Source organism: Pelophylax lessonae, assembly GCF_965119305.1.
Source record: "Pelophylax lessonae genome assembly, chromosome: 3".
Lineage (NCBI taxonomy): Eukaryota > Metazoa > Chordata > Amphibia > Anura > Ranidae > Pelophylax > Pelophylax lessonae.
The window spans coordinates 494,699,674-494,726,234 of NC_138770.1; the positions used below are offsets into that span (position 1 = coordinate 494,699,674).

A 26,561-nucleotide genomic window follows, 5' to 3' on the forward strand; every position below is an offset into this window, starting at 1 on the left:
GAGGTTGCACAGGCGGTCCAACTCCTCCAGGATGGCACATCAATACATGCCAAAGCCAGAAGGTTTGCTTTGTCTCCCAGAACAGTCTCAAGAGCATGTAGTAGATTCCAGGAGACAGGCAGTTACTCTCGGAGAGCTGAACAGGGCTGTAGAAGGTCCTTTACCCACCAGCAGGACCAGTATATGCTCCTTTGTGCAAGGAGGAACAGGATAAGAACTGCCAGAGCCCTATAAAATGACCTCCAGTAGGCCACTGGTGTGAATGTCTCTGACCAAAAAATTAGAAACATAATTCATGAGGGTAGCCTGAAGGCCTGACGTCCCCTGTGGAGCTTGATTGGCATTTGCAATTGATTACCAGAATTGGCAGATCCGCCACTGGCACCCTGTGCTTTTCACAGATGAGAGCAGGTTCACCCTGAGCACATGTGACAGATGTAAAAGGGTCTGGAGTATCCGAGAAGAACGTTATGCTGCCTTTAATATAATTCAGCATGACCGGTTTGGTGGTGGGTCAATGATGGTCTGGGGAGGCATATCCATTGATGGGTACACAGACCTTTACAGGCTAGACAATGGCACCTTGACTTTCATTAGGTATCTGGATGAAATCCTTGGACCCATTGTCAGACCCTACTACGCTGGTGCAGTGGGTCCTGGTTTCCTCCTAGTAAACAACAATACCCGGCCTCATATGGCAAGAAAATGCAGCCAGTTCCTAGAGGATGAAGAAATCAATACCATTGAATGGTCCCCACGCTCGTCTGACCTAAATCCAATAGAACACCTCCGGGTCATTCGTTTTCAGTCCATCCGACACCGCTAGTTTGCACCTCAGTCTCTTCAGGAGCTCAGTGATGCCCTGGTCCAGATCTGGGTGGGAATACCCCAGGACATCATCAGTTGTCTCATTAGGAGCATGCCCTGATGTTTTGTCAGGTATGCATACAAGCATGTGGGGGCCATAAAACTACTGTATCATTTTGAGTTGCTGCAATGAAAGTTCAGCAAAATGGACTAGCCTGCTGCATCATCTTTTTCACTTTGATTTTCGGGGAGTCTTTGAATTGGGCCCTCTGTAGGTTGATAATTTTCATTTCCATCAAACGATGTGGCATCTTTTCCTTTTAGTTTTCATTACCTAGTCCATATCAGTATAGATATCCAGCATGATATTTCACCTAATATTATTTTATATAGACAGCCTTGCCGGAAGAGTTGAAGCTGTTATAGCTGCAAAGGGTGTCCAACTCAATTTTGAACCTTACGGACAAAGACTGGGATGCCATTAAAGTTCATGTGCATGTAAAGGCAGGTGTCCCAATACTTTTGACAATATAGTGTATGTCTGTTTACATCCAAGAACCTCTCCAGATTAAAAATAAATAAATCAATGATAGAAAAGGTCTGCGTACTTATCCAGATTTTTAAATCTAGCATGAAGGATCTGAAGTAGCTGGATGTAAAAGGATTCTCATAGACCTAATATGGGTCCGGAAAACTTTTTTTTTTTTTTTAAATACAGCAAAACATTGAAAAAACATGGATGTCGAAAATGTGAGATCAGTTCTGTTCTTCTCCAGTTCATAAGGGAATCTATCTGTTCACGGGGGCTTCAGTTGGGAAATATTTCCTTTCTTCAACTTGGTATACTACTTTTAAGGGCAGATTATTGTATTACCTTTGCTGAGAGGTACATTGGTGTATCAGATAAAGTGTATATATTTATGGATAGATTGTTTCTTATATCAAACTTTAGTGATAAAAGCTGTGTTAACACAGTGCGCTGGGACCTTGTGCTATAGTTGGCACAATGAAACCAATGTTCAGTCACTGCTGGAGTGTGTACGCATCCACAGGAAGTTCATCTAACGTGTCTACAGGATGTGCACGCTGCAGGTAGAGAGAAAGTAAATTGAAAAAAATGTTTAATTTTATTTTTAACAAAATAAAGATTCAATCCTGTTTTACTTACAATGCTCAACAAACTGCAGGGCTAATTTAAAACGCATGCTCTCTATTACACTCTGCTTCTCACGCCATGCCTTTCATTTTATGGCCCATTCGTAAAATGCAGGCCCTGTGGTATGTAGCGTTCATCACTCCATGGAGTTCTCTCCGTTTACCCACTTTAAGACTGGAAGATTTTGCTGCTTAATGACCAGACCACTTTTTACAACTTGGCACTGCGTGACTTTAACTGACAATTGTGCGGTCATGCAATGCTGTACCCAAACGAAATTTACATCCTTTTTTCCCCACAAACAGAGCTTTCTTTTGGTGGTATTTGATCACCTCTGCGCTTTTTATTTTTTGCAATATTAATAGAAAAAAGCGAAGATTTAGAGAAAAAATTACATTTTCTACTTTGTCTTTTAAAAAATATCCAATATACTCAATTTTTGTCATATATTATGGCCAAAATGTATTTAGCTACATGTCTTTGACAAAAAAAATCTCAATAAACGTATTTTTATTGGTTTGCGCAAAAGTTATAGCGTCCACAAACTATGGTGTAAATACTGGAATTTTATGCAGCTTTTACTTTCTTTTTTTTGGAAAGTAGACATCCTAAGGAATGTCCTGAGAGGCATGTTGATTGAGCTCATTGAATATTTAATTTTTTTTTGTCACAGGTGTTTAAAAAATGACAAAAAACCCCCCACAAAGTTGTCATTGAAATTATATATTGCTCACGCATGCCATGAGTATATGTGTAATTACACAAAATATATACTGCTGCTTCTCCTGAGTACAGGGATACCGCATGTGTGAGACTTTTTGGGAGCCTAGCTGTGTACGGGACCCCGGAAACCAATCACCACCTTCAGAACATCAAAGGGCGTAAATTTTTCATTGCACTTTCTCACTACCTATCATGGTTTCGGAGGCCCTGAAATGTCAAGATAGCACAACCCCCCCCCCCAAATTACCCCATTTTGGTAAGTAGACACCCCAAGCTATTTGCTGAGAGGCATGGTGAGTTCATGGAACAATTTAAATTTTGCCACAAGTTTTGGGAAAATTTAATTTTTTTTTAAATCTTTTTCAAACACAAAGTTGTCACTAAAAGATAAATTGCTCACACATGACATGGGTATATGTGGAATGACACCCCAAAATACATTCTGCTGCTTCTCCTGAGAACAGGGATGCCACATGTGTGAGACTTTTTGGGAGCCTAGCTGTGTACGGGACCCCGAAAACCAATCACCGCCTTCAGGTTTTCTAATGGTGTAAATTGTGCATTTCACTTCCTCACCGCCAATCACAGTTTTGGAGGCCCTGAAATGTCAAGATAGCACAACCCCCCCCCCCCCCCCCCCAAATGACCCCATTTTGCAAAGTAGACACTCCAAGCTATTTCCTGAGAGGCTTTGTGAGTCCATGGGATTTTTTATATTTTGCCACAAGTTCCGGGAAAATTATTATTTTTTTTGTTTTTTTAACACAAAGTTGTCACTAAATGATCTATATTGCTCACACATGCCATGGGTATATGACACCCCAAAATACATTCTGCTGCTTCTCCTGAGTATGGGGATACCCCATGTGCGAGACTTTTTGGCAGTCTAGTCGCGTACAGGACCCCGAAAACCAATCACCACCTTCAGGCTTTCTAAGGGCATAAATTGTTGATTTCACTCCTCACTACCTATCACAGTTTCAGAGGCCATGAAATGCCAAGATTTTCGGAAAGTAGACACCCTAAGCTATTTGCTGGGAGTCATGTTGAGTGTTTTGCAGATCTCACTTTTTGTCACATAGTTTTGAAAATTTTCCTTCATTTTCCAAAATAAATGAGAGCTGCAAAATATTCACCATGCATCTTAGCAAATACCCTGGGGTGTCTACTTTTCGAAAAGTGGTCATTTGGGGGGGGGGGTTGTGCTGTCTTGAAATTTCAGGGCCTCTGAAACTGTGACAGGTAGTGAAGAAGTAAAATAAGCAATTTATGCCATTAGAAAACCTGAAGGTGGTGATTGGTTTTCAGGGTCCCGTACACAGCTAGGCTCCCAAAAAGTCTCAGACATGTGGTATCCCTATACAGGCGGTCCACGGGTTATGAACACAATAGGGACTGTAGGTTTGTTCTTAAGTCAAATTTGTTTGTAAGTTGAAACAGTGCATTTTTAAGTGCAACTTCAGCCTGTGAAGGGATGTGGGATGTTTCGGGTGCTTCTGGGTGTGCAGTCATGTTACAAGGGTGTTCGTAACTCGGGGACTGCCTGTACTCAGGAGAAGCGGCAACATTTATTTTGGTGTGTCATTTCACATATACCCATGGCATTCGTGAGCAATATATCATTTAGTGACAACTTTGTGTAAAAAAAACAAAAACAAAAACAAATTGTCACCTTCCCGAAACTTAGGGCACAGTATAAAATACTTCCAAAAAAGGGTTATTTGGGGGGTGTTTCAACTGTCCTGGCATTTTATGCTCAATCTCAGCCACACATCACCCACTCTTCTAACCACTTGAAAACCAAGCCTTTTCTGTGGCTTTTTGTTTACATGAAAAAATATTTTTGTTTTTACTAAAAAATTACTTTGAACCTCCAAACATAAGCAGAGGCCCTACAGAACAAAATGGTGGATGTTGCAATTTTTTTTGTCACACGGTATTTTCCAAACGCAATTTCTGAGAATTTTTTTTTTTAATTTAATGCACAAATACACTATATAATTCCTAATTGTTTGGTAAAATGTAAAAAGTTGATCTTATGCCGAGTACATAGATACCAAACATGACATGCTTTAAAATTGCGCACGCCCGTGCAGCGGCAACAAACTACGTACATTTTTAAAAGTCTTTACAGGTTACCACTTTGGCCTTACAGAGGAGGTCTACTGCAAGAATTACTGCCCTCGACCTGGCGTTCGCGGTGATACCTCATCACATATGACACTAGACCAACGCTTGCATGCGCCTTTGCGTGCAAGCAGGGGGGGACAGGGGGGCTTGATTTTTTATTTTGCTTTCTTATGTTATTTTGACACCTTTCCTTTCATTTTTTTTTTTTTTTTATAATTTTTATTGTTATCGCAGTGAATTTAAATATCCCCTATGATAGCAATCTGTAGTGACAGGTACTCTTTTTTAAAAAAAAATTGGGGTCTTTTAGACTCTAGATCTCTCCTCTGACCTTAAAGCATCTAACCACACCAAGATTTGTGTGATAAGAGGCTTTCCCAATTTCCCAATGGCGCTTTTTATTTCTGGCGAAACAGAAGTCATGAAATGCCCGTAGCTTCCGGTATCTTAGGCCATAGAGATGATTGGAGCCATTCTCATCTCCAATCAGTTCTATGGTTAGATAATTGAACCTCCGGCTGAACTCTCGTGTTAACCGGTGGGACAGGAGAGCCCGAGAAAAACCGCGGAAGGTGGCCGGGGGGGGGGGATGTAATGCCCTCCCACTGCTTGTAAAAGCAGTGTAGCAGCTAATTATCTGCTAGAATCACTTTTACATGTAAGCTGACTGCTGGCTGTAAAAAACGATACCAAGATGATACCTAAATCTGCAGACAACATCCTGGTATAACCACTCAAAGTCCAGCAACGTAGCAGTACATTGCTGGTCCTTGTTTGGCATATATTGTAGGTTTTTTTTTTTTCATGCAGCCTGTGGGCTGAAGGAAAATAAAGAGAACCTAACAGAAATCTCCGCCAGACAATGTGTAGACCACGCATCATTAGCCGCCCAAACATCCAAACCCACTTTCTCTTACGTCCTCCGACAGTCGCCGCCACTTCATATTCGTCACTAAGGGGTTAATGACCTTTGCTCCGTAGCAGTAGCTAGGCAACAGAATATGTCAATATTAAAGCTTTTAACATATCCCACCCCCAGGGGGTGGTCCCCTCAGTCAATAACCTCCTACTTCCTGTATCCATACCTCAGTTTCAATGTCTAGCTTGTCAGGAGTAGCTGGATGTCTCTATGCTGGGGCATTTTGTCTCAGCCTTTCTCTTCCTTTTTGATTTTATTTGAGTTTTTTTTTCTCTCTCTTTACTTAGCTGTTACTTTTGTCAGCGTTAGTTAGGTCTTCTGATGAAGAGGATCGTGCAGGCTGGGTCTCGGGCTGATTCCCCTGCTCGCAGGTTGTGGGTCAGTGGCTTCCCAGCCTGCCATCGAGCGTTCAGTCAGGTACTTTTCCTGGCACTCTGAACGACCCATCCCTGTTCGATGCAGGGATGCTATGGTGAGGTGGCTACCTCACTGGACGCCATGCGGTTTCGCACCGCAATTCTCCTGCGTCCTGACTGCGACTCTCCCTGTCCCATGTACAGTGGCTTGTTCGCTTGTGCGGGTTCCCCGCGCCATTTAGAAGGTAAGTGTATCTGTGTGGGGAACTGTCTGTTTGGGGGGTGTCAATCTGGGACTGTGAAACCCTGCCTCTGTTCACACTGTTTGGTCTCCCTGTCTGCTTGGCTGCATTCTGTGGGCTGCAAGGAGGGGGGCTATGCTGCACTGTTCTGTGTCAGATTATGTGCTGTGTTTTACTGTGTGACAGGCTGTGTGCTGCGGGGCATGATTGTATCGTGTTATGCACATTTGCGGCGACCGCTGCGGCGGTCCGCCATTATTTTACTTTACTGCATGTGTTTTTGGCAGTTTCACTGTGTGTGAAGGAGCGGCGTTTCGGCGCCAAACGCCGCCATTTTGGCGGCGCTCGCTCCGGCCGCATGTTAGCACTGCAGGCGGCCATTTTTTTGTAGCCTTCCATAGGCTTTAATAGAGCGCCCTACGTGACATCACTTCCTCTTCCCTGGGCGCACCGATCGATGCAGCAGCAGCAGCGGTCTCTCCAGGTTTTTACCTCTCTATCCCTGTATCCTTGCCTGAGTTGTACTTTTTCCCTGTGGGGGTCGGCTTGTGCTGGTGTGTGTGTGCGGTGGGCTGCGCTCGCCGCGCTTTTTAAAGGGGCAGTTAACCCTTTATTCTTCCACATACTTGGGGGCATGGATTCTCAGGAAAGCAAATTCCCTGCCACCTTGGTGGGAGGCCAAGGGACTGCTGTGTCCCCCCCAGGGGGTGATTTGGCTACGGTTGTGGCTAACCTTGCTGCTCAGGTGCAAATGCTTGTGGCTGCTCAATCCACTTAAAGGCCCAGAGTTTCAATTTCCTCTAATTCAGAGGGTGAGGGTGATGGGGCTGCCATGGCTGGGGTCTCCTTATCGGGGTCCCGTTCCTCCCTGGATCTTGTGGGGTCTGAAGGGGAGGCAGAGTTTGAAGGGGTTGATAATTCTCCCCCTGGCTTGTCTGAAGAGCTTGCACTCATGGATGAATTGGTTGCTTCTATCAAACAGACACTGCGCTTACAGGATGAACCATGTCCTCCTGCTGCCCTGGCCGCTTATGGGACGCAGAAAAGGCGCAAGACATCGCAGGTTTTTCCCTGCACTGATGATTTTCAGCGCGCTGTTAAGGAACAATGGTGCAATATACGCAAGCCTTTTGCGGTGCCGAGTAGGTTCAAGCTGCATTATCCTTTCACGCCCGCTACTGATGAGCGTTGGTGTGTGCCACCTCCGGTGGATCACGCCATAGCGGTTTTGAATAAGTCCACTGCGGTTCCTGCAGAGGATACCCCGGTGTTCCGGGATGCCACGGACAGGAGACTGGAGTCTCTTGCTCGTCATACTTATTCTGTTACTGGCTCTATGCTAAAAGCTCTTTTTGCTTCACTTATGGCAGCCCAGGCTGTCGCGAATTGGACGCAGGTGCTTAGACGCGTCCTGGTGGCTGATTCTGCCCCACCGGCGACGTTGGCCATGGTGGATCAAATCCATCAGGGTGTCATGTATTTGTGTGATGCGGACTTGGATATAGTACCGGTGGCTGCACGTGTGCACAGTGTGGCGGTGTTGTCTCGCCGCCTGGTTTGGTTGAAGTGTTGGTCTGTGGACCAATCTTCGCGCAAGACCTTATCCAATCTGCCCTATGATGGATCTCGCCTTTTTGGCGAGTCCTTGGATACACTGATAAAGGGGATCACGGGTGGTAAGAGCACGCTCTTGCCCCAATCCCACAAGGCTAAGGGCGCTCAAGGTAAGAAGCATGCCTCTTTTCGGCCCTCTCAGGGGTCCTTTCGTGCCTTTCGGTCGCACTATAAGGGCAAGCCATTCAAAGGTCAAGGCTCCCAAAAGAAGCCGTGGACAGGTAAGCAGAAGTCCGGCCAATCCGGATCCGCTGGCCATAACAATGCGGCCTGAAGGGGCGCCCTCACCCAGTTCTGGGGTGGGGGGACGCTTGCTCGGTTTTCTTCAACCTTGACTGGCCCGTGTTCGGGACAAATGGGTTCAGGAAATCGTTCGGTCTGGCTACAAGATCGAGTTTCTCTCTCGGCCGGAGAGCAGATTTTTTCCCTCAAATCTTCAACTGTCTCCGGAGCGTTTGCGGGATCTGCACCTGGCGGTGCGGGACCTGCGGGCTCAGGGAGTGGTGGTTCCGGTGCCTTATCGGGACAGATTTCGGGGGTTCTATTCCAATCTGTTCACCGTGCCCAGGAAGGAGGGCAAGGTACGTCCAATTCTGGACTTGAAAGCTCTGAACCGCTTTGTGCGGGTTCGCAAGTTCCGCATAGAATCCCTGTGGTCGTGGTGGCTGCCCTGGTTCCGGGGGAGTTCATGGCCTCCATCGACTTGAAGGATGCATACCTTCACATCCCGATTTTCGAGGGTCACCAGAGGTACCTTCGATTCGCCATTGCGGAGGATCACTACCAATTCGTGGCGTTACCTTTTGGTCTCGCTTCGGCTCCACGGGTATTCACCAAGGTGCTTGCACCGGTTCTGGCTTTGTTGAGATCCCAGGGCATCTCTGTCCTGGGGTATCTGGACGACATTCTGGTTTGGTCTGCGACCAGCCAGGGTCTGGTGAATGACCTGTCCGTCATGACGCAGACTCTTCAGGAGTTTGGTTGGACGATAAATTTTCCAAAATCGACGCTGTGTCCGTCGGTTCGTCTTCCCTACCTGGGAATGATCCTGGACTCGGTCCAGGCGAAGGTCTTCCTACCGGACGACAAACTCAGGACTCTTCAGGAGGAAGTCAGGTCCCTCCGGGACGTTCCGTGCTCGTCCCTCCGGACGTGCATGCGGAGCCTGGGATTGATGGTCTCGGCCTTCGAGGCAATTCCCTTCGCCCAGTTTCACACGCGGGATCTCCAAGCGGAGATCCTGTCCAGGTGGGACGGGCGACCGCAATCTCTGGAACTCCAGATTTCATTGAGTCATCGCACCAGAAGGGATATTCTGTGGTGGCTCCAGTCCCCGACGGTGTCGGGGGGCAAGTCTTTTCGTCCTCTCTCATGGACGGTGATCACCACGGATGCCAGCCTGTCGGGCTGGGGTGGTGTTCTGGGCGTTCTGTCCGCCCAGGGAACTTGGTCGGAGGAGGAATCCTCCCTCCCGATCAACATTCTGGAATTGCGAGCGATAAATCTCTGCCTTCGACGTTGGACGGACAGGCTGCGGGGCCGTCCGGTTCGGGTGCAGACGGACAATGCCACAGCGGTGGCCTACATCAACCACCAAGGGGGCACCAGGAGTGCCCGAGCGGCTCGGGAGGTGGCCAACATTCTGTCTTGGGCCGAGACGCACGTCCCGGCAATAACAGCTGTTCACATTCCGGGGGTGGAGAACTGGCAGGCGGATTATCTGAGTCGCCAGACCCTGGACCAGGGGGAATGGTCCCTTCACCCGGATGTCTTCCAGATGTTGTGCGCGAAGTGGGGTCTTCCAGAGGTGGAACTGTTCGCGTCTCGTCTGAACAACAAGGTGGGAAGGTTCGTGGCAAGGACGCGCGATCCTCGGGCAGATGCGTCAGACGCATTGGTAGCTCCGTGGCATCAGTACCGACTGATGTACGCATTTCCACCGATTCAACTGCTGTCCAGGTTCCTTCGCAGGTTGAACTCGGAACCGCACGCTGTGATTCTTGTGGCACCGGACTGGCCTCGCCGGTCCTGGTACGTGGACCTCGTAAATCTGGCGATCGACGCGCCGTGGCGTCTGCCTCTTCGAGAGGATCTCCTGTCTCAAGGACCGATATTCCATCCTGCTTTACAGTCGCTGGCTTTGACGGCCTGACTGTTGAAACCAAGGTCCTGAAGGATAGAGGCCTCTCCCCTGAGGTCATTCACACCTTGATCAACGCGAGGAAGTCTTCCTCGGGGAAGGTCTATTACCGTACTTGGAAGGCCTATTTTGCCTGGTGTGAGTCCAGGGGGTATTCACCTCGCACGTACTCGGTGTCTAGGGTGTTGTCCTTCCTTCAAACGGTTGTTGACCAGCGTTTGGCGCTGGCTACGATCAAGGGTCAGGTATCTGCATTGGCCGTTCTTTTTCAACGTCCTGTGGCGTCTAACTCCTTGGTTAGCACTTTTGTTCAAGGGGTGCGACATCTGGTCCCTCCTAGGAGGGAACCTCTGCCTCCTTGGGACTTGAATCTTGTTCTGTCTGTGTTACAACATGCTCCTTTTGAACAGATCAGGAGGATCTCGTTGGCTATGTTGTCCAAAAAGGTCGCCTTTTTGGTGGCGATCGCTTCGGCTCGCAGGGTGTCGGAGCTGGCAGCTTTGTCCTGCAGGTCTCCGTATCTGGTCGTTCACTTGGATAAGGTGGTCTTGCGACCTAACCCTTCTTTTCTTCCGAAGAGGATTTCGGAATTTCACCTCAATGAGGACATTGTCTTGCCTTCGCTCTGCGCGAAGCCCAAACATCCGAAGGAGGTGGATTTACACTCCCTGGATGTTGTTCGGGCGATCAGGGTTTACCTGAAATCGACTGAATCTTTTCGCAAGTCAGATTCCTTATTTGTTCTTCCAGAGGGTCCTCGGAAGGGCATGGCGGCGTCGGCTTCTACCATCACCAAATGGATCAGACAGACCATTGAACAGGCATATGCTTTGAAGGGAAAAGTTCCTCCTATGCCTGTGAAGGCGCACTCTACCAGATCTCTGAGTACGTCTTGGGCCTGTCACCATCGGGCTTCTGTGGCCCAGGTGTGTAAGGCAGCAACTTGGTCGTCCGTTCACACCTTCTCAAAGTTCTACAAGGTGGATGTTCAGGCATCGGCAGATGCTTCCTTTGGCCGCAAGGTTCTTAGTGCGGCAGTTCTTTAGGGTCCCTTGTTTTGGGCCCTTGGCTGTTTGGGATATATTTTTATCCCTAGGTTATTTGCTTTTTTCCTGGGTTGTTGCTCCTGTTGAGCAAGTTTTTTTTTTTTCATGCTACCCAGCTGGTTTCCTTCCTTTGGTAAGGTTCCTTTCTCTGATGTGGAGACGGCGTTGCCTTAGGCGCGGCTGCGTTTCCCACCCCTCATGTTTGCACTGCTTTGGGACGTCCCCATAGTGACGAATATGAAGTGGCGGCGACTGTCGGAGGACGTAAGAGAAAACTGAATTTTTGTAAAATCTTACCTGTAAAATTCCTTTCTCTGAGTCCTCCGACAGTCGCCGCCCCCGCCCCTGTTTTGGGGTTTGGTTGTATACTCTACTGCTATTCCACTGAAACTGAGGTATGGATACAGGAAGTAGGAGGTTATTGACTGAGGGGACCACCCCCTGGGGGTGGGATATGTTAAAAGCTTTAATATTGACATATTCTGTTGCCTAGCTACTCCTACGGAGCAAAGGTTATTAACCCCATAGTGACGAATATGAAGTGGCGGCGACTGTCGGAGGACTCAGAGAAAGGAATTTTACAGGTAAGATTTTACAAAAATTCCGTTTTCTAATGATGGGTATACATGACAAATTCCATGTATACCTATTGTTTTTTTAACTGCGGTGGTGAAATCACCTCCTACAGGAAGTAGGAAGAGTAGAAGAGCAGAGTAAGAACAGAAAAATAACTCAAACGACAACTATTTTTGGCGTTTTTTATTTTATATTATTTTTGCTACAGACACGACATCTTCTTTGGGGGTTTCTTTTGGCAGGGGTACTCGGGAGGACATGTGTAAAATGCCTCTCATGCTGCCAGCTCACTGCATCTGGTAGGGAAAGTGGAGCAGGAGCACCTCCTGGATACAGGTAGGCACTGATGATCTCTTCCTGGAATTCTAGGAAGGATCCAGTTCGTCCTGACGCTTTGTATAGCACAAAAGCATTCAGCATAGCCAACTGAAATAAATAAACAGACACTTTTTTTGTACCATCGTCTGGCTTTACGGGTAACTAAGTATGGTGCCAAAAGCTGGTTGTTGAGGTCCACCCCTCCCATATTAAGGTTATATTCGTGGACACAGAGGGGCTTCTCCAAAACATCAGTTGCCGTATAAATATGGACCGTCGTGTCTGCATGAATGGAGGACAGAACAAAAACATTCCGTGTATCCCTCCACTTCACTGCAAGCAATTTGTCCATTTTCAAGCAGGCTCTCTCCCCCCGACTAAGACGGGAATCTACAAGCCGTTGGGGGAAGCCCCGGCAATTAGGTCGCCTGGTGCCACATGTGCCAGTTTGAAATTGAAGAAGATGTCTAAAAAGTGGCACGCTTGAATAAAAATTGTCCACGTACAAATGGTACCCCTTTCCGAATAAGGGTGACACCAAGTCCCAAACTATCTTGCCGCTGCTCCCTATGTAGTCTGGGCATTTCGGGGGCTCCACAGTGCTATCTTTTCCCACGGAAACTAACTGTATAGCCTGTGGCCCTGTCACACAGCTTATACAGCTTGACCCCGTATCTGGCACGCTTGCTGGGGAGATACTGCTTGATAGCAAGGCAGCCAGTAAACTTAATCAAGGACTCATCAACCCAGACAACTTGTTGGGGGTAAACAAAGCTGCAAACCGCTGATTGAAGTGGTTTATGAGGGGCTGAATTTTGTGGAGCCGATCATATCCAGGGTCTCCCCGAGGACGGCAGAGTTCATTGTCACTGAAGTGCGTGAACTGCAGAATTTGCTTGTATCTCGCCCTAGAGAACGCGAGTATATGGTGAATTGGGTTAGTGGACCAATAAAACCGCAACTCACTCCTTTTAGTTATACCCATGTTGAAGGAAAGGCCCAGAAAAGTTTTAAACTCAGAAACCGTTATAGGTTTCCAGCCAAATTCTCTGGCAAGGGACGAATTTGGATTGGCGGCGATGTATTGACCAGCATGTAAATTGCTTTGGTCCACAATAGATCTGAAAAGATCTTCCGTGAAAAACAGCACGAAAAAATTAGGGGAGTATAATTGGCTGTTTCCACGTGAATTCCGGGTTGGGCAGTGAATGGGGGAAGTATGGGCGCTGTAGAATCAGTGGGTTTGCCAATTAGGATATGCCAGCGCTTCAGGGAGGATACTATGGGCTCTACGGGTCTGTCTTTGAATTTGCGGTGGCTGCGGGCCACTACTCGTGCTAGCCACTGCACCAGCTTTAACTGCACTTATGGGACTCGCCACGTCACCAAGTGATACTGCAGTGCTGGTATGTCTAGGTCCAGGGTGTACTAGGCCGCTGGTGCTTGCCAGTTCACCAGAAGTGTGAGCAGCACTTGTACTGGCGCTCTGCTCCATGCGAGCACCCTGCAATTTTTACAGGTACAGTAGTGTCACTCACAGGTAATAAAGCACCTGGTTGTCAAGGACTATTTCAACCGCTACCAAAAAACTGCTAGTGCTAGCAGGAATCAGGTCTGACTCTGCCTAAGCAGCGGTTTTGTGTGTTGTGTTTTTTGGAAGTGACAGTAATCTATTGCTCACTTGCCTGGGTGGGGTGGGGTGGGCGGAGGGGCTTAACGCAGGTGCTAGCAGGTGTCGTGACTGATCCTGCTAACGCTGCGTTTTGGGGCGCCTAAACTATTGGGGACGCTAGTATGGTTCTGATCAGATCAAAGATATTGATCCGTTCAGATACTATACTAGTAGTGGAGGTGTATGTGTGTGTATGTGGTATTCAAGGGGTTAACTAATATTTCTAACTATGCGGCGGGGATCTGCGCTGTCCTAGACTGACGCTAACGCTAACTAATGTTACCTGTGACACTAATAATAGTGATCAGAAAAAAAACTGTACACTATAAAAGTGACACTGTGACAGGGCAATGAAGGGGTTAACTGGGGGTAATCAGGGGGTTAAATATTTTTTGGGGGGGGGGTTGTCGGGTATCCTAAGCCTATTTGGGACAGGAACTAACTCGCTAGCGCTAATTTAAGTCACAATCACACTAATACAGAAATACAGAAAAAAGCTATATACTGTAAATTGTGTGCGATGTGACAGGGGGTGAAGGGGTTAACGGGGTGATCAGGGGGGGATCAGGGGGTTAAATCTTCATGGGGGGGTGGCAGGTATCCTAAGCCTAAAAGTAACGGTCGCAAGCGGTAACCAAGTCACACTATTACAGAAATATAGATAAATGCTATATACGGTCTATAGTGTGCAATGTGACAGGGGGTGTAGGGGTTAACTGGGGGTGGCGGGGACCCAAAACCTACTTGGGATAGAAACTAACTCGCTAGCGCTAACTGAAGTCACAATCACACTATTACAGGAATACAGAAAACCACTATGGTACCTGAATATAGTGTGCAATGTGACAGGGGGGGAAGGGGTTAACTGGGGGTGATCAGGGGATTAAATCTTTATTGGGGGGGTGGCGGGTATCCTAAGCCTAAAAGTAACGGTCTCTAGCGCTAAATGATGTCACAAGGCACACTAATACAGAAATATAGAAAACTGCTATATACTGTATACAGTGTGCAATGTGACAGGGGGTGTAGGGGTTAACTGGGGGGGGGGGGTGATCGGGGGTTAAATGTGCCTATCTACCTGTGTGTGGGTGTGCTTGGTGCAGTACTCACGTTTTGGTCCTCTCTCTTCTCTCGATGAAATCCAAAAAGGATTTTGGGAGGGGAGAGAGATGACCTTTTTTGTGCCTGTGTTTGCAGTTCACAGGCACAGCTAGGTCTGTGATTGGTCAGGACCGATCAGCAGGTCCAGGCCAAAAATCATTGGCCTGGACCTGATGACTTATCGGTTCGGAACCGAATCAGACCATCAGCGGGGCCGGGGGTGTGCGGGAGTGCGCCCCAGGGCCCTGGGAACGAGCACCGTACATGTAGGGGGCTTTGCCTGTACGAGCCAGCCTGCCGCAGAACATTTGCGGCGGCTGGTCGAAAAGTGGTTAAAGTAATATTAAAGGTATTTTTTAAAATAACAACCATGTTATAATAAACTTACCTGCTCTATGCAGCAGTTTTGCATAGAGCAGCCCTGATAGAAACATAGAAAAGTGATGGCAGAAATGGCCTGAGTAGTCCATCGAGTCTATCTATGTTTGTCCCAAGCATGTTTGAAGCCATTTACATTTGACTGTCTCACTACTTCTGCTGTTAGTTTATTCCAAACTTCAACTACCCTTTCAGTAAAATAATACTTTTTTTAAGATAAGAGAGTTTTGAACTTTCCTCCAGTTAGTTTGAGGTCATGTCCCCGTGTTCTTGATTTTGATTTCATATTGAAAAAATGCCCTTCTAAACCTTTTCACCCTCCTGATGTATTTAAAGGTTTCAATCATGTCTCCCCTTTCCATTCTTTTCTCCAGACTATACATATAAAGTTCCTGAAGTCGCTCTTGATATGTTTTATCCCCCAAGCCTTTAACCATTTTTGTTACCCGTCTCTGGACTCGTTCTATTTCATCATTATCTTTCTGTAAGTGAAGCCCCCAGAACTGGGCACAGTATTCTAAATGAGGTCCCACTAAAGATCTTTATAGGGGAATTGGAACCTCCTCCTTCCTGCTGGTGATCCCTCCAGTCATGCATCTTAGCATTCTATTTGCTTTGCTTTTCCCGATCCTTCTCTTCTTGGGTCCCCTGCGAGCGCTCTTGTCCCCCCTGCCAAGTGCCCCCAGAGCAAGCAGCTTGCACACAGAATCTTTTTTGCACTTCATACATAGAATGAGAAAGCTCTGTGATTTGGAGATGAGCAGGTCACCTGACTGGCATTTTCTTCCAGCTGTAAACAACGTAACTTTTTATGTGCTGCACCAGCTTCTGAGTAAGGTAATGTCTTTTAGTTAATTTAAAATATGTTTTAATTAGAAAAAAGAAACTCTCTAGTTGTGAAGCATCGACTTAGGAGTGTAAGGACTCATCTTTATGTCCTGACAGATAAAAATCGAGAGAAACTTTCAACTTGGGTAAAAAAAAAAATGTCTCTAGGTTCCATTAATAAATGTTTTTGCACTACTTTTACCCACAATTTACACATTTTTCCAACTGAATCAGATTAGAAAAATGTGTGAGTAATGAAAACATTAATAAATTGACCTTAGGGCAGGGGCGAGTAATTCATTTTCCTAAGGGGCCGCATTAGAAACTGGGACTGTTGTGGAGGGCCAAATGAATAGGCTGAACTTAAATAGGCTGAACCAGCGACTGACTGTGACTGACGGCGACTGAGTGCGGCCTGCGACTGAGTGCGGCCTGCCACTGAGTGCGGCCTGCGACTGAGTGCGGCCTGCCACTGAGTGCGGCCTGCGACTGAGTGCGGCCTGCGACTGAGTGCGGCCTGCCACTGAGTGCGGCCTGCCCCTGAGTGCGGCCTGCGACTGAGTGCGGCCTGCGACCGACTGCGATCTGTGACCGACTGCGATCTGCAATTGAGTGACTTTCTTGAGACTGAGTAGCATGTGACTTTCTTGCGACCGAGTAGCGTGCGCCTGGGAGTAACCGTCGGGCAGGGAATACCTTGTTACTGGTGAGTACCTGGGAGGACTGGTGAGTATCTTAGCGACTGGTGAGTACCTTAGGGTTAGTACCAGGGGAGATAGAGGTAGAGTAGGTAAGGAATAGCAGGTCGTTACTAATTATCCCCATAGAGTAGTGGGTAATAATGTCTGACAGGATTGGGTATGCGTTCCTTGATGAACCAATCGAGGGCGAATACTGCTGTGCAATATGTGAGCGACTTGTTTCTCTGGAAGCTCAGATCCTGGATCTAGAGAACAAAGTGGCAACACTGCGTAGCATCAACCTGCAAAGGAGCTTGGACATTACCCATCAGGTGCTGACAGGGGCCAGCATAGAGGAGGGAGGAGAAGAGGAGACGCAGGCATCAGAGGTAGGCAGTTGGGTGACCGTTAGGAAGGGTAGAGTGCCAGTCCTGAGTTGGAACACCGCAACAAATATGCCAAGTTGCATGTTGATGGGGATATCAGCTCAGGGTTGGCAGTGTTGGAGCATGCGCCCTCCCCCAGCTACCAGGGGAGCAGCGGCTCCAGGAAAGAGGGGGGCCGAGACACAGGGAAGGTTAGACAGTTTGTGGTAGTGGGGGACTCAATTATCAAGAGGACAGAGAGGGCAATCTGTCAAAACCATCGTGGTAGCCGAACAGTATGTTGTTTACCAGGCGCTCGAGTTCGGCACATCGCGGATCGGGTAGACAGATTATTGGGCGGGGCTGGGGACGACCCAGCGGTCATGGTACATGTGGGTACCAATGACCAAGTAAGAGGAAGGTGGAGGATCCTAAAGAACGATTTCAGGGACTTAGGGAATAGATTGAGGAATAGCACCTCCAAGGTGGTTTTCTCTGACATACTGCCGGTACCTCGAGCCACACTGGAGAGGCAGAAGGAGATTAGGGAACTTAACAAGTGGCTGAGGAACTGGTGTAGGAAGGAGGGGTTCAGGTTCCTGGAGAACTGGGCTGACTTCTCAGTTGGCTACCAGCTCTTTAGTAAGGAAGTGCTGCACCTTAATGGGGACGGTACAGCTCTTTTGGGGAGAAAGATGACCACCAAGTTGGAGGGGCTTTTAAACTAGGAGACGGGGGGAGGGCTCAGAAGTAGAATCAGTCAGAAGGGAGCAAATGACAGAAGGTATTATTAGGGTCAGCAGCGACAATAGATCCGAAACGTCAATTGGGGGGTATGTGCAGGCAAACCTCAGACCAAACAGGAATAAGAATAAGCACCATTCACTACCAAAAGTTCTGGTGCTCCCCTTGGGTGAGCTATTGAGAACGCCCAATAGGAGGGAGAAACGCAGTGTCTAGTGAGGCAGAGAGCGTGTGACGTCAGCCCCTACTACTTCCGGTCGGTGGAACGCACGCTGCGAGAGCAGCGTCCATCAGACCAGACCGCATTTTATTACCTGCAACATTGTAAGTGTGATTCTTTTATTTTAATAAACTTTCATAATGTACTTCACCATGGCGGGCTATTCTTGTTTTGTTTAAATGAGGAAATACACAGCCAGCGATATTACCAGCAACCCTGTAGAGATATAGGATCAGTGTGGGATTATCCAGCTATCGTCATATCCAGATACAAAGCGCAGTATCTACATCTTTCTGCTGAGTGGGGCCACCCAAGGGGAGCACCAGCACTTTTTATGTGAATACTGCACTGAAGCACCTTTTGTTCACTATCAACTGATTTATTGAAGGACTATTTTCATTTTATATTTATATATTTATTAATTTGGTTATTTATTGATTGAAAAGCACAACTAGCACTTGATCATTTATAAAGTATAATTTTATTTTGTTAAAGATATTTAATTGTATGTTTATGGATTTTACTAGGATCCATACAGATGGTAATGCGATTTGCACCTTTGCACTTTATTATATTTATAGTTTTATTACACAGTATGTCAGAAATAAGAGGGCAGCGCTGACTCACAAATCTTTTCACTTTTAAAGGCAGTACACCTTATTAGTCAGCAGCAGCCTCTTTTGGATTAATTTACACGTTTTGATTAATTTACACCACTGGTTTAGATAAGATCCATAAGCGCTCAGACCCCCCTTTTTTAATTTACCATTCACTACCAACTTCCACAAATCTAAGAGGGGTATATGCAAATGCCAGGAGCCTAGCCAATAAAATGGGTGAGTTGGAAATGTTAGTACATGAGGAGGACTGTCACGTACCTGGTCCTGAAGCCGAAATGCTGAGAGGGCTCTCCTTGTGGCTGAGTGCTTGGTGTCCCTGAAGGTGGTAACAGGAAGCACGAAGCCCAAAGTAGCAGGGATTGCCAGCTGTGCCCCAGATGAGGGTTGGTGGTAGGTAGATCTCTCTGCAGGTGAACACCAGAGGAGGTGAGCACTAGGACCCAGGAGTGCTGTGGAAGTTGCAGACTGCACACAGCAGGAAGTAGTTTGTAATGGAGAGTGCAGCTGGCAGGATCAACAGGTAAGTACTGGAAGCAGGTTCTGCAGGCAGGGTACAGCAGGTGGATACCAAGGCAGATCACAGCAGACAAGGCACAGCCGAAGGCGTAGTCGGGGACAGAAGCAGAGGTCAGTAAGCCAGTGGTCAGCAGATCGGATAGCAGAGTCGTGGTTAGGCAAGCCGGGGTCATACACAGGGCAGATGACAAGAGAAGATCCGTGAACAATCCGAGGTCAGAGCTGGGAGCAAGACAAGAGGAATCCAAGAACAAGCCGGGTTGACAACAGGTGATCAGAAGCAGCAGCAAACATAGGAAACAGGAAGCTGAAGACCAGTCAGCAAAGTTCATGTGCCACAGATATCCTTTTAAAGGCCAGAGGGTGCTAGGATTGGATGTCCACTCTGTGCGCCAGCACGCACACGTCTTCGCCCTAGCGGACATGCGTTTGCAATACGTGTGTGCGTATTCATGCGGGCGTGGCCATGTTGAGAACTGGCTAATGTGTCAGGTCTATGAGTGTTTATTCTCCGGCTAGTTCCCTGGCAAGGACATTGACCTTGTGGGAATAACAGAAACTTGGTTCGACCCCTCACATGACTGGCTGGCCAATATCCAAGGGTATTCTGTGTACCGGAAGGACAGGGTAGGAAAAAGAGGGGAAGGGGTATGTCTCTATGTCAAGAATAATGTAAGGGTGATAGAGAGGAATGATATTATTGAAGGGATGATTACGGAGTTAGAATCTGTGTAGGTAGAACTCCATAGGAAAGAAGAAAAGGGAAAAGTAATTTTGGGGGTTTGTTATAGGCCACCCAACCAAAGGGAGGAGGTGGAGCTTGAATTTATATCACTGTTGGGTCATCATATTAGGGGACTTCCCGACATTGACTGGGAAGAGGGGACTACACACTCACAGAAGGCCCGTCTCTTCATTGAAACCTTACAGGACAACTATATGTCTCAGTTGGTGGATTCTCCTACTAGAGATAATGCAGTGCTGGATCTATTGATCACTAATGACCCAGACCTAATCTTAGGAGGTAGGAGTCCAGGACAACCTGGGCTCTAGGGATCACAGGATGATCACATTTAGCGTAAATAACAATATAACAATGCAAGACGGGAACATAAGAACCCTAAACTTCAGAAGGGCAAACTTTCCCAAATTGTGCTCAATGATGGAAAGGGTAAACTGGGACCAAACCCTAAGAACACGGACCACGGAGGAAAAATGGGAATGCTTTAGGAACATATTAAAACAAATGCATCTCGCAGTTCAATTCCTATGGGAAATAAATTTAGAAGAGACAAAGCCAAACCTGGCTGGCTAAACCGTAATGTTAAAAAAAAATACTAGGGGAAAAAAAATGGCCTTCAAGAAATATAAATCAGAGGACACATTATCAGCTTTCCAGCAATACAAGAAGGCAAATAAGAAAAGTAAATACGAAATCAAAATGGCTAAAATCAACTTTGAGAGACAAATAGCGGAGGATAGTAAAAAGAACCCTAAAAAATTCTTTAAATATATCAACAGCAAAAAAACAAAGGCAGAGCATGTTGCACACATAATTAACGATGAGGGGAGGATGGTTACAGAGGACACTGAAAAGGCAACCTGTACTTAATGCTTTTTTCTCCTCAGTCTTTACACAGGAAAAGGAGGGGTACGCTGACCATGACTGTATGGTTAGCAGTAATTCACAGGACTTGCCGCTATGGCTAACAGAGGGTGAAATCAGGGAAAGGCTGCATAAAATTAACACAAATAAATCACCAGGCCCGGATGGCTTACATCCGAGAGTACTCAAAGAACTTAGTAAAACTATATCTAGACCACTGTTCCTGATCTTTGCTGACAGTATTATGACAGGAAATGTACCAGGGGGTTGGAGGAAAGCTAACGTGATACCGATATTCAAAAAAGGGCAGAGGCTTGTCCTGGGAAATTATAGGCCGGTCAGTCTGACATCGATAGTATGTAAACTTCTGGAGGGGATAAGGGACTATATCGTAGAGTTTGCTAAAGACAACAACATCATCAGCAGTAATCAGCACGAGTTTACTAAAGGGCGTTCTTGTCAAACCAATCTAGCATGGTACGAGGAGGTGAGCTGTGAGCTAGATAGGGAGAAACCAGTGGATGTGGTGTACCTGGATTTCACTAAGGTGTTTGATACAGTTCCCAACAAGCGCTTAATTTATGAAATAAGGTCTGCAGGCATCGACCACAAGGTTTGCTCTTAGATACGGAACTGCCTAAAAGGGCATGTCAATAGGGTGGTAATGAATAGCGCATACTCAGACTGGTCTGGGGTGGTAAGTGGGGTTCCCCAAAGCTCAGTCCTGGGACCGACCCTGTTCAATTTATTCATAAACAGCATTGAGGACGGGATCAGTAGTTCTATATCGGTTTTTGCAGATGACACAAAATTGGGCGGGGCAATAACTGCACAGCATATGGCAGATATCCTACAGAATGACCTGAACCAAATAACAGAGTGGGCAATGACATGGCAAATGAGGTTTAATGTGGAGAAGTGTAAGGTTTTGCACTTGGTGACTAAAAACATAAAAGCACAATACACTTTAGGTGGGTCCTTTGGGGGAATCAAAAATGGAGAAAGACCTGGTAGAGGATAGACTAAGCAATAGCATGCAAAGTCAAGCGGCAGCTGCCAAAGCCGGGAGAATATTAGCATGCATAAAGAAAGGGATGTATTCCAGAGTTAAAACTATAATCCTACCACTAAAACACTGGTCCGACCGCATCTGGAGTATTGTGTCCAGTTCTGGTCGCCAGTCCTCAGGAGGGATGTGTTGGAGCTGGAGAGAGTCCAGAGAAGGGCAACTAAACTAATTAGGGGATCGGAGGACCTTAACTATGAAGAGCGTTTACAATCGCTTAATTTATTCATCCTGGAGAAGAGTTGCCCGAGAGGAGACATGATAGCAATTTATAAATACCTCAATGGTGATCTCAGCATAGAAAAAAAGCTATTCAGTCGCAAGGATTGCATGAGGACTCGAGGACATACAATGCGATTAGAGGAGAAGCGTTTTGACCTAAGGCAACGCAGGGGGTTCTTTACTGTTAGGGCTACAAGAGTGTGGAAGTGTGGTAGTTTCTGCGGGGAGTATGGCTACTTTCAAAAGGTTCTTGGATGTACATCTCAAGGATCAGAACATTAAGGGGTATGAGGATTATGGCCACGCACGCCTACACAAGTTGAACTGGATGGACTATTGTCTCTATTCAACCTCATCTACTATGTAACTATGTAAATTCTGCTTAAAGTGGAGTTCCACACGAAAGTGGAACTTCCGCTCATTCCCCCCCCCCTCCAGTGCCGCATCCGAATGCGCAGTGCGCTTCGCGCATGGAGTTTGACTAGGAGACATCCTCGCACCACAACCGAGCCTCCCTGCTGTATCAATTGGCTCCTCAGGTTCTCCTTCAAGTGCTTGCAGCTTTGCTGCTAATCTCCCTGAGCCTGTCTGTCCAGTGACACTGGAGGGACCAGACAAGGACAGCCAAAGGATGTAAAATAACCAGGTCTGCTATAGGGTTTATTTATAAAACGTTAGCAGAACCATTTAGTCCTGTGAAACTGCTTGCATGTTTTTTTGTGCACCTGGGGGCAAAATCAAATTTTACTAGGCCATTTTTTTCTCCAGAGAAGTAGAATGAATCTGGAAATTTACCATATTATGGCCACTAGATGGAGTTGATGATCATAGGAAATAAGTACGTATTTACTATGATTGTCAGCTCCATCTAGTGCCCATAATGTGGTATTTTCACAAAACATTTTATTTTTGATGAATAAACAACATTCTACCTGGAGAGAAAATAGCCTTATAACATTGGATTTTGCTCACATTTGCACAGAATGAATATCCATGTAGTTCCATTGGCCAAATTGTGATTTTTTTTTTCATATATATATACAATCCTTTTGTGTTTGCAGTACACTTTTTTCACCAGAACAGATTTCTGATTTCAGCACTTGACAAATTTTACTTGTCATTATAATATAATGTAATTTGTAGCTTGAATCTTAAAGTTGAACTCCAAACAATCTTTCTTTCTGTTTTGGTAGAGTAGTTTAAAATTGAATTGCCTACCAGGTCTTTTCTGATTGTGTGAATAAAATAAACAGGAGTGCCTCTAAAGCCGGGTACGCAATAACCATATTTTTTTTTTGTGTAACCCAAAAAGAAACTGATAGCTCTTGTCAGAGCCGCTGTACTAAACCATGCAAGGTTAGTTTAGCGATCTCCTCCACTGAGCTGTTGTGTTCTGGCAGGGGGACAGAACACTCTTGTCAGCGCTCTATGCCACTGGTTTAGAGCGCGGATCGGGGGTCAATCAGGGGCTGATTTTCCAGCAAGCATGTTGAACAGAAGCCGGCTGAACAACATGCACATGGGCCAAATGTCAGACGTGTTTGTTTTTTTAACCGGCATTTGTCTCCCAACATTCGGCTCGTGTGTACCCAACTTAAGAGTATTCCTTTAAATGGTCTTATGCAGATAGAAGATGTTGTTTGCTTACTTCTGATTTTCTGACACTCCCTAAATTCTTTTGTCTTTGTACTTTTCTTACTGATTGTATTTAATCACTTGTGTCACTGCCTAAGGAGCTACTTTTTAACCCCTGCAGTTTTGACAGTGATAACAGAAATGTACTTTTATTCAGCTGTAATTTTCAACAGTTGATTCACAGTAGGTGGATTACCGAAGGACGGTTGATTACGATTACTTCTGTCCGATAAGGCACTAAAGGCTCATTCACATGTGTGGCTATTATTGCCGCCCCTCTGAAAAGTAATCCATGGTGGATTGCTTTTTAGAGGGTGTTTGAGAAGGGATGGGGAGGTGTTATTTTGCCTCCTGTATAATTTGCATTGAGGCATGTTATTGGTACAGCCCTGAGGGACTGCATTTCTCTGTTTTAGTTGGGTTGTTGGGGGATGGTAAAACTGTGGCTTAACTGCTGCTTTTAACGCCCGTGTGAATAAACCCTAAGTGATGTAGGGTGATTCACAGCCTCACCACAATACAGTAAGAGGGCAATCGGAAAGAACACTGGTAATTGGCCAAGATGGGTTTAACATAATTACATAGTTAGGTTGAAAAAAGACCCAAGTCCATCTGGCTTAACCATTAAAAAACAAAAAAAACGTAAAGACAACCCAACCATACAATCCCATATACACAATCCTATACCTGCAGTTGATCCAGAGGAAGGCGAAAAACCCCAGCAAAGCATGATCCAATTTGCTACAGGGGAAAAAAATTCCTTCCTGATCCACCGAGAGGCATTTGGATATTCCCTGGATTAACTTTACCTATAATTATTAGTACCCACTTATATTATGTATACCCAGGAAAGAATCCAGGCCTTTTTTAAAGCAATCCAGTAAGCTGGCCAGAACCACCTCTGGAGGGAGTCTATTCCACATTTTCACAGCTCTTACAGTGAAGACACCTTTCCGTATTTGGAGATTAAATCTGTTTTCCTCTAGACGTAAAGAGTGCCCCCTTGTCCTCTGTGTTGACATTAAAGTGAATAACTCAACACGAAGTTCACTATATGGACCCCTTATGTATTTATATATGTTGATCATATCCCACCTAAATCTCCTCTTTTCAAGAGAGAATAAAATCAGTTCCTCTAATCTTTTCTCATAGCTGAGCTCCTCCGTGCCTCTTATCAGTTTGGTTGCCCTTCTCTGCACTTTCTCCAGTTCCCCGATATCCTTTTTGAGAACTGGTGCCCAGAACTGAACTGCATATTCCAGATGAGGTCTTACTAATGATCTGTACAGGGGTAAAATGATCTCTCTCTCTCTCTCTATGGAGTCCATGCCTCTGTTAATACAAGAAAGGACTTTACTTGCTTTGGAAACCGCAGCAATTATATTCTTATACATCTGCTGAAATTAATCTTATAAATAGTAACATCTGTCAGTGGGTTTGAGTAACCTAAATTAATTTGCTACAGAGGTATGGAAGTGTTCTCATTTTATTGAAGAATAGAAAGATAGTGTCTCACACTGAATGGAAAGCTTCATACAGAGCTTTTAATGTCAAAGTTTTAATATATTTATAATTTGTATCTTTTTCAGGACACAGGTGGAAATCAACACAAAGTATCGGTCTCTCCTGTTGTCCATGTGCGAGGGCTGTGCGAGTCTGTGGTAGAGGCTGATCTAATGGAGGCTCTTTCGAAGTTTGGGACAATATGGTAATGTGTATTTAAGTTACACATCATATTAATTCTGTTCTTTTTGATTGAGATCAACCTAGGGAATTTGGGCGCCAGGTAAAAAAAAAAGTCAGCAGGGGATTCTGTCAGCATACCTTTGTTTTACCCTTTGTAGTTATATGCGTTTGAATAGTTCTTGTTTTTAACAGTCTTGTTTTCTCTGTGTTCCAGTCTTTCTCACAGTGTGACAGAGATGCAGGGAACCAGTATTCCCTATTCACTTAGCATGCTTCTGTACCAAAAGTCACATCTGATATAACATTTCGGTAGTACAGAGATAAGGAGTGAACGTTGAACACTAGTTCCCTGGGCTCTACATGGCTGCAGGGTGCCATTAGAAATCATGGGGCCCCACACAGCTTACCTTACAGCCCCCTCTCCCTATAGGGGCATAGAAATTTGTTGGCACCCTTGGAAAACCAGAGGAGAAAATTAGGTGGTTTGTTGATTGTGCTGCAGTAAATTGTAGGTGTAGCAAGTCTGCACTAATTAAGAGCGGTTTAAAATGTGACTACTTCAGAGTGCAGGGGTGAGAAGTATGTAAAGTACAGAGTGCTGGGGTCAAGTGTGTGTAATGTACATAGGGCAGCAGGCAAAAGATGCAGGACATGTGCCCTGCTGGTGCTGCCCGCTGCACTGGTTCCTGACTCCCGGCCAGTGGTGTAGCCTGCAGGGGTAGCTGGAATTTTCAAGGGGTGTAGAAATTAGTGCAAAACCCCCCTGGAAAACTCAGGGTTCCATCTACCTTTCTTCCCCTTCCTTGGATGGCCGGTACGTCCTCCTGACCATCCTGCTCTGTCTCCTCAAGGATGCCTGAGCTTTACATTTCTCTCTCTCTCTCTCGCTTAGATCTTCACCTGCAGGTTCATAGGTTATTGTCACGAACCGGCAGGACTGGTAGTGGATCCTCTGGACCAGAGAGGCGATGGCGCGGGTTGTACTAGAGGACCGGTTCTAAGCAGTTACTGGTCTTCACCAGAGACCACCGCAAGGCGGGATGGATTTGCTGCGGCAGTAACTACCAGGTCGTGTCCCCTAGTAAAAACTCGACCTCTCTGGCAGCTGATATGGCGTGGTACACAGGGAGTAGGCAAGAGCGTAGTCGGATGTAGCAGAGGTTAGGGCAGGCGGCAAAGGTTCAAAGGCGAGTAG

General features: G+C 46.2%; 1 protein-coding gene across 1 annotated transcript in view; it reads left to right on the forward strand.

The window, feature by feature from the left end:
- Window positions 1-26,561, forward strand: part of HNRNPLL (heterogeneous nuclear ribonucleoprotein L like) — a 174,980-nt gene that overhangs the window by 32,096 nt on the left and 116,323 nt on the right. Inside the window, exon 2 of the mRNA XM_082249368.1 lies at window positions 25,270-25,388. Within this exon, the coding sequence (XP_082105494.1) occupies window positions 25,270-25,388 (119 nt within the window). The remainder of the gene's footprint in view (window positions 1-25,269; window positions 25,389-26,561) is intronic.